The 8,883-nt window shown below is 45.2% G+C and overlaps 1 protein-coding gene across 1 annotated transcript; it reads left to right on the top strand.

Annotated features, from left to right (window-relative positions):
- Positions 1-639: 639 nt before the first annotated feature.
- On the top strand, positions 640-8,676 carry LOC125527029. The gene is made up of 6 exons (XM_048691608.1): positions 640-890; positions 5,948-6,040; positions 6,835-6,970; positions 7,172-7,448; positions 7,597-7,651; positions 8,206-8,676. Exons 1-6 carry the CDS (start codon positions 654-656, stop codon positions 8,278-8,280), a joined length of 873 nt encoding a protein of 290 aa, XP_048547565.1. The 5' UTR covers positions 640-653; the 3' UTR covers positions 8,281-8,676.
- Positions 8,677-8,883: the final 207 nt, after the last annotated feature.

Below are 8,883 nucleotides of genomic sequence, written 5' to 3'. Positions count from 1 at the left end.
TTTTCGTAGATTTGTTTTTTAAAGGTTTTATTTCATGAACTGTGCGTCCAGATCATGAACCATTTCATTGTTGAATTTCTCATTCCGAGATCATCAAAATTGTATGCCATGTTACTAGGTTTGACTAACCTTTCCCCTCAAAATAGGAAACCAAAAAAAAGAACGCAAACCGAAAAAAAAATCAAAAACCAAAAGCACAGTTGGGTTTATGTGAGAAGCAGATATGATGTCCCCTTTTTGAAAGCACAATTGTGCTTCACGCGAGGATTTTTTTTCAAGAAAACATAGGAAAACCAATATACTTTGAAAATCCAAATAATCAAAAAAACATGTAGAAAAGAGGAAAAATCGTGCTCCCTCGGGGTGCACCCAACGCGCGACATGTGGTGGCGGCTAGACACACCAAGTGGCATGCTTTCAGCCCACAAAAAATAGGCATGCCAGGTACCCTTTGATTAGTTTTATTTAGATCACCCTCTCTAATTAGTTAGTCGCACTTTTTTTAGGGTTATTAGCCCCACTTTTTTTGAGGCAGGGTATTAGTCCCACATTTTTTGTGAAGTGAAGGTATTAGTCTCACATTTTTTTTGGAGGGACCATTAGCCCCACATTTTTTGGGTCACAATCTGGCACCAATTATCCATCCATGGCCCATGGGCCAGCATCCTAGTTGCCTCATCTCCTCTCTATCTCTCTATGTCCACCCTGCAGCGAAAGGTGTGGGTGTGACGCACGGCCCATCCGCCGAGATGAACCACGTCAAGTCGGCTCTTCTCTCAGGCCACCGCCCGCACCGTCTCGCGGCGGCGGCGCCGCAGCAGCTGGCGGCCACCGCGTCGTTCCACTCCACGCCTCCCCTGCAGCGGAAGCGCAAGACCCAGTGGCAGCACGTAAACATCTCCCTCCCTGTTGTGTTATTGATAGCTCGCGGGAATTTTTTTTATTTTTATTTTGTTAGATCCGCCTGTACTTTGCAGTTGGTCGGTAGGCTGTTTGCTGAAATGCCTGTATGGGGAAAAGCCTTCCGTTTCCGTCGATGTATTACTCTTTTGAGAGGAATTCTTGCTTGATCTGTTTGATGTATTTCCCGTGAGAAAGGTAGGCCATACCACCGCTAGATTTGGGGACTTCTCTGTTAGATGCTTGCTTGTTTTGACGAAATTAGATGCTTCTGAATATTGGGTTCCTCAAGGTGAATTTGGACGTCCTTGCATGCTTGGCGAAATGCCCCCCAGAGAATAGTTAGGGCCGTACCAGATTGTGGAAGCTTGACCGGAATGGAATTCCTTGTGCTTTCCAAAATCATTTTTTGCCATGGTGCGATGTTTTTTTTGAGACAAACTCGCAAAGCTTTATTGATCTATCAGGATGTTTCCAGGTACAAAATTGAGATCTCCCGGGTGGCCTAACCAAGCATGGCGGCCTACCCCCAGGGTTAATACATGCTTCGTGAGGTTGTGAGCCTTGAAATTCGAGCTCCTAAACTCATGCTTAAAATTACATGAGGTGTAAGAAGATGATCTGCCTATTATTTCATATACAATGGCTCCATAGCTAGCTCCACTTCTTTCGTTGATATCATCTACCACAACTTCACAATCAGAAGGGATCACGATTTTCTGGACATGAAGGTCCTCTGCTAGAGCAAGGGCTTCCCTGATGGCCAATGCCTCAAGTGTTGCTGGATCGTCGATGGCATTAAAAATTACTCCAGATGCCCCCAGAAAATTTCCCTCCGCACTTCTGCATATTGCTGCTGGTGCACCAAAACCTCCTGCCCTAGAAACAGCGGCATCCACATTGAACTTCACGTGATCATCAAGTGGGGGGATCCACTGACAGGATCTAGGCAATGGATTCCTCCGTTCCTTCGCTGGTTTGGACAAGATCTGAATATCAGACAAGAAAGATGATATGAAGCAATGAGTAGATAGCAGGCTTTGATAAATTTCCCCATGATTTGCCTTTCTTCTCGCGCTCCACACAGTCCATAATGTCATTACCATTCTGTTGAATTCATTATGAATGAGAGCATCATGCATTGCAAACAACCAATTTTTGGCACTTCCGTCCTGGTTCGACCTCATATGTTCAACCATCTCTTCCAACGAGAGTGCCCACACGCTTCTAGCCATATTGCAACTCAGGAGAGAGTGGCGTCAGCTGTCTTCCGCTCTGCATAACAGGCATACCCGTGTATCAGCCATGTTTCCGTGATCTAGGACATCGCCAATGGGTAGCGAGTGCCGGACCAAACACCACAGAAAAACTTTAATTTTTGAGGGCACCTTGATGTTCCGGAGTGATGTCCAGTTTTTCGCTCCTCCCAAGTGATCCAAGCAACCTGTGCCTTCTGCAATCCACCCTTCTCTGCTGCATTTTGTTCGGACAATAAGTTTGTACACCAAGCTCACTGAAAAACGCCCCTTCCGATCAGCGCTCCTAGCCCAAAAGTCATCTACCTTTTTTTGTGCAAATTGGAATCCTCAAAATTGCTTCCGCATCCACTGGCACAAATACTTCTCTAATGAGATCCTCGTGCCACACCGCCGGCGCAGAGGTTGGATCAATCAGCTCCGCTACCTTCCTGGGCGGGTTGGGTACCTGAGAAGAAATCGCCTTCATAGTCATGTCTCGTGGAACCCAATTGTGTTTCCAAATATCGGTAGTTTTACCATCTCCTATCCTTCGAATGATTCCTTGTGATAACACATCCTTGCCATCTAGAACAGCCCTCCAGATTTGTGATGGGTGTGGTCTGAGCTCGGCATCCAGCACTGAGCAATTCGGATAATAAACTGGCTGTAGAATCCGTTCACTGAGAGAAGATGGTTCCTGCATCAAACACCAAGCTTGCCTGGACAAAAGTGCAAGGTTAAAAATTTCGAGATCACGGAAGCCAAGCCCCCCCATGCTTTTTGGCCGAGTCATAACGTCCCATTAGACCCAGCATGTTTTTCTTTTTCCCTGCTTACTCCCCCACCAGAACTGTCGTATGATAGATGTTACATTCTTGCATAATCCCGTGTGAGTCTAAAGCAGGCCATGGAATAGACTAGGACCGCCTGAGCAACTGATTTAATTAACACTTCCTTCCCTGCAGCAAATAATATTTTCTCCATCCAGCCTTTTACCTTCTCCCAAACTCTATCACGCAAATATTTGAACGTGCCATTCTTTGAGTGTCCCAAGTCAGTTGGCATTCCCCAAATACCCGTTGCTCAAAGACTTGTTCTGCACATTGAGGGAGGCCTTTATACTGTCTCTCAAAATCTGAGGGCACTCCTTGCTAAAAAAGATTGAGGATTTATCATGGTTCACCCTTTGTCCTGATGCTGAACAGTAAATATTCAACAGGTTTGAAACCGCTTCCTCTCCATCAACACTTGACTTGGAAAGCAGCAGGCTGTCATTTGCGAACAGAAGGTGGTTGACCGTCGGGGCTTACGGTGCCACCTTAACTCCGCTAAGAATTGATGACTGAGAACTGGTCTTTAAAAGGCACGAAAGGCCCTCTACCGCAGTCAAGAAAAGATAGGGGGAAATTGGATCTCCCTGTTTTATACCTCTGCTAGGTCTGAAATCATCAAGCTTTTCTCCATTGAATAAAACTGAAAAAGACACTGACCTCACCATACCAATAACTGTGTCAATCCATGTTGTTGCAAATCCAAGCTTCACCATAATAGCTTCCAAGTCCAACTCCAGCCTATCATAAGCTTTCATCATATCCAGTTTTAGGGCACAAAAACTGTTTGCTTTTGATTTCGATCTCTTCATAAAATGCAGGCACTCATATGCACATATGATGTTATCTGTAATTAGCTTGCCAGGGACAAAGGCTGACTGTTCTTCAGAGATAATGTCTGGCAGAATAAGCTTCAATCTGTTAGATACCACTTTTGAAGCAATCTTGTAGAGTACGTTGCGTAAGCTAATGGGTCTGAATTGAGATAACAAAGACGGGTTCATTACCTTGGGAATCAGCACAAGAACCATATCATTTATGCATTCCGCACTCTCCTCCACATGGTGTGATGTGTCTTGCTTGGCTCAACCACTTTGCATGCGCAGCCTGCTTAAGTTTTCTTGTTTTGTATTACCTCCGTCCCAAATTAGTTGTCTTAGATTTTTTTGAAACGCGGTCCCTTAGGGCCCGATTCATTAAAAAAGGTAGAATAGAGTTGCCCGGTTAATTAATGGAAACCCGGGCGAAAACTGTTACAACACGCCCACAAGAAAGGGTACCTCGGCCGACCTGGCACCTACAAGACCACACACCGCCGAGAAGAGGACACCGTCGAGGTTGCCTGCAATGTCATCGTTATCACCTTTCCCCGAGCAGGCGACTCCGATTCTGCCGCTGACGACCTACCAAGACCCCATCGAATGAACGACACACAAGGACCTCATCGGCCATAGCCAAACAATCGATCGCAGACGTCGAGGACCGACAACTCCGATTTTGTTGAAGGGCTTCATTGGAGAAAGTTGAAAGCCTCGCATCGACCTAGCTTAGCGCAACCTCCAAAGAGTACTGTCCACCGAAACCACCCTCATGGAGTCATCGTTGCCGCACGGGCCCCGCCACACGCAGCTCCGACTTCTCTGTCATAGTGAGAAACGAGCATAGGCAACGCACTCGTCGGCGAACCAAACCATCGACATTAGAAGGACAAGCCGTGACCCAGCTCTACACGTCACCATCGTCGTAGCCGCACAGGTCGCAACTCCAACCACTCGCATCACCGATTGGGCACCTGCCAACCGTGACGCCGTGCACGTCCAGCCCAATAGGAGCGCGGAGAAGGATCGCCGGTCTTCAAAGCAACGCCCCAAAGGAAGAAACGCCGTAGGGACGACGCCGTTGCCCGACCCAAACGGGTCTAGGCTTTCGCCCAAAGAACCAGATCTGAGGATGAAGCGGGTCAAAGAAACTCCATAGTGACGCCCTCAAAAAGGAGAACGAAGCTCGTAGGCGCCGCCATCGCCGGCTGGCTCTTGCCGATTAAGCTTTCGCTCGGAGTAGACTTGACAAACACCCTCGCGCTGACGGTCGAAGACGGCCGCACCCGCTGACCCGTGCACCTCCAGTGTGGCACGATGCCAATGCCACGCAGGAGCCACCTCACCACCAGCAGACGCCAGCGAGCCAAAAACGACCGAGACCGGCCAGATCCGGCACCCCGCCGCCACAACACCGCAGCGGCAGCAGCAAGCACAGCCGCGGGCCTGCACTCGCAGGAGGGGGGGCTGCCACCCTGCCCCGCCACACCGGGAAGGAGCTTAGGGCGGAGCCCCAGAGCTCGCAGGCCGCCAGTCACGCGTGGAGAAACTTCAGGGGCAGGAAGGGGAGGGACGCCATCCCTACCCGACTCGCCGGCGGGAGATTCAGGCCGCAGCCCAGGATCCCGATGACGAAGACATGGCGGCTGCCACCCGCTGAAGACACGGCCTGAATCCACCAGGCGCCATGGCTGCCATGACGAGCGGGAGCGAGCCTCCCTCCACCAGAGAACACCCCGCAGAACGAGGGAAACCCCGCCGCCGCCGTCCGCCGGGCGGACTTAGTCCGGCGGCTTCATCTGGCGACGGCGAGGAGAGGTAGGGGCGGCGGGGAAGACTGGCGGCGGCGGATCTAGGTTCTGCCCGTGTCGCCCCGGAAGGCGACGCGGGGGACGGGAGATATGAAGTTGCAAAGTTTAGCCAACTTTAGTTGTCTTAGATTTGTCTAGATACGGATGTACCTAACACTAAAACGTGCCTAGATACATTCGTATCTGAACAAATCTAAGACAACTAATTCGGGAAGGGGGGAGTATAATTTGTTTGCTTGTAAGTGCACTTTTAACTTCTTCTTTTGCAACTGATGATGTCTTATCACTAGAAATTAGTTCGTTTCTTGAACAGAGAAAGAGCTAACACTACTATCTTTTGCTTTCTGCAGAGGTTCAATTTTTATGCAAAACGCAGGAGAAATAGAGACACAAAAAGAACAATGATACGGAATATGTCTGAGTATGCGGAGCAGCTCTTCAATGTCAGTGAAACAAAATGATTAGCATCTTTGTGTCATTCAATTTTGTTCAATTAGTTTTGGGTAATTAGGTTAAGATGATTGGCTTTCACAACTGCTGAACTTAGGATGATCGAACTTAGATACATATTACTCATTATCTGTTATTCAATTTTTATGCAAAACGCAGGAGAAATAGAGACACAAAAAGAACAATGATACGGAATATGTCTGAGTATGCGGAGCAGCTCTTCAATGTCAGTGAAACAAAATGATTAGCATCTTTGTGTCATTCAATTTTGTTCAATTAGTTTTGGGTAATTAGGTTAAGATGATTGGCTTTCACAACTGCTGAACTTAGGATGATCGAACTTAGATACATATTACTCATTATCTGTTATCATGTTCTTTGCATTCTTGTAATTTTAACTTACATTCGTCAAGAATAAATGCAGTGTTTTGGAAAACATATGAACCATATATACCCTGCAAAGTCTTGAGATAAATGAATGCTCAAAGTTTGTTCTGGAAGATCTCTGCGAGAAAGTAGTGTTAATCCTTTTTGAGATTGGCAACTTTAAGGCTTGCAACCCTACAAGGTGTGTAAAATTTAGTAATCAAGAGACTGGTATACAAGAAATGTCTCTTTATTTCATTGCTTAAAGTTTTGCAAGGAAAGAAAATGAACTAAATATTGCTCTGTATTTTTGTGCTCCCGTAGTTGTATTCACTTTAACACCGGTTGCAGTTTTCAATCAAAATGACTTGTAAGTACTTGTGTTTTTAACCTAGACATTTTCATTTATAACAATGTTCAGAGTTGGCGTGATGAAGATGAGAAAAAAGACGCATCTAGTGGACCTTCATGGTTTAGAGGACATCGTTGGGTCAGAGATTCGAGGAATAATGGTTTCCGTCCACATGAGTTTTTTTACGATACTGTCAAAAGCAGGGGTACAGTTCCTTATCTGCACTTCTCTTTCTACTTAATGAATAATTTTGAATCATTTTCTGGTATGCACCGTAGTTTAATTCAGGAGTCAGGACTCCAACTTCTTAAGCATTTATGAAGTACGGCTATTTCGGTTACTATATTCTATTCTAGTTAGACCTGTACTGAACCTTATAAAGTTTGGGTGTTTCTTGTTTGGACAGGGGGATTTGAGTTTTGCACAAGCGATGATGATGATGAACCAGAGACTGTTTTTCGCAATGCTTTTCGTGGGAACCAGCACACATATTATTGGTCTTTTGAATCTGATGATTTTCCAAGGAGGAATTCAAGACGTTCTCATTCAGAAAGTTCCGGACACTGGAGTTATGAAACAGACGACGAGGGCGAAATATCCACCCAGACAGAGGTATCTGTGGCGCGTCAGGCTCTTGGATTGAGTACTTCTGGCCCACTAAAACTCGAAGATGTTAAAAGCGCGTAAGATCGTTGAGGCTTTGAGTATTTCACTAGCCTTGAGTAATTTTTTGGGGATTATGGCATGAGCCATGATAACATCGTATCCTTCATTTCGTTTTTACTCTGGAACATTTGTTTTACCATTTATCTCCTCCCCTTTTCATACTAGATACCGGACGTGTGCACTTAGATGGCATCCAGATCGTCATCATGGCTCATCGAAGGTAGTAATCTTTCAACATCCAAGTTTATCTTCTCTTTGCAAAGTTTTTTTTTGTATGCCTTCATTTCATTCTGTGATAGATCTGCTGGTTTCCTGAGTTCACCCCAGGCTCAGGTGCTACCGTGAGATGACAATTAGCCAAATTAAATATCAGGAACTAAAACCACACATCCAGACCCCCTCTTCCGTCCTTTATTCTTGACTCAAATGCTGTAGGAGTGCACTTCCAATGGCCCAACCTTAGTGATAATGCAGCACACTATCTATAATTAATGTAACATTAGATCAATAAGGATTGGTTAGCAACTCACCTAGGTTCCATACAAAACATATGTTACAGCCATTTTTTCCATTCAAAAGTAGGCCACACATGATTCAGTAGAAGACAGGCATTTAATCTTGGTTCAGACCGACATAGTACCTGCAAAACATTGTATCTTCTAGTGTCTAATTTGATGTTTTGAACTTCTGTTTTTTATTTACCTCAAGGACTTCACTGTTACAATTGCTTGTCTACAAAACTCATGAGTATTATGGATTTTCTTTCATGGGCAGGCTACTGCAGAGGAGAAATTCAAACGTTGCAGTGCAGCATACCAGACTCTGTGTGATAGTTTGGCTACTGCATAATAATGTGATAAGAATATCCGAGCTACATTAGTTCCTTCCACCAGCAGACATCAACTTCGTAACTGCAAATTCTGGAGGCCTACCACTTGCAGACCAACTTCTTATCTGCAGATTCTGCTGTGCACAAGCCAAAATGCCAAAAATTGCTTGGCTCTCTAAAGGAATTGGCTCAAGCCAAAATTGATCAGATAATGTCAAAGTACTGTACCATGTAACATCTCTAAACTAGTCATTGATTTATTTTTAGAGACAGGACATTATTATACCACTCAGGATTTTGTGGTGGCTGGGTTATCTCACCCCAATATAGTCAGTTTAATTGAATGTTTTGGTATTTTTTGTGCTTAGTAAACAGTTGAGTTTAACAAGGAGTTATATAGTCCTTCATATACTATCTATTTTTTGTGCTTAGTAAACAGTCCTGGTCCTTCAGCCTTTGTTGCTGTTACACAATAGGAGTTCTACAAGGACACTTTTCTTTTCGGGCATGGGGTTTCTTCTTCTGAGCTCAAATGCACCCTCGTGAACCTTGAAACAGAAATAGATAGTAAAAAAATCCCAGTTTTTTGTCTTTTGGAATGTTAACCATTTAAATAGGGTTAA

This window comes from Triticum urartu, unplaced genomic scaffold (genome assembly GCF_003073215.2).
Source record: "Triticum urartu cultivar G1812 unplaced genomic scaffold, Tu2.1 TuUngrouped_contig_2637, whole genome shotgun sequence".
Classification (NCBI taxonomy): Eukaryota; Viridiplantae; Streptophyta; class Magnoliopsida; order Poales; family Poaceae; genus Triticum; species Triticum urartu.
The sequence above is the reverse complement of the archived record's forward strand: the minus strand, read 5'-3'. Positions and strand labels throughout refer to the sequence as shown.

What these genes read in the sequence shown, in the direction of transcription:
- LOC125527029 (XM_048691608.1), top strand. Translation starts at nt 654, where the DNA reads ATGGGCCAGCATCCTAGTTGCCTCATCTCCTCTCTATCTCTCTATGTC. An exon ending in GCAAGACCCAGTGGCAGCAC is followed by an intron (nt 891 to 5,947) that starts GTAAACATCTCC and finishes TGCTTTCTGCAG; the next exon opens with AGGTTCAATTTTTATGCAAA. An exon ending in ATGCGGAGCAGCTCTTCAAT is followed by an intron (nt 6,041 to 6,834) that starts GTCAGTGAAACA and finishes AACAATGTTCAG; the next exon opens with AGTTGGCGTGATGAAGATGA.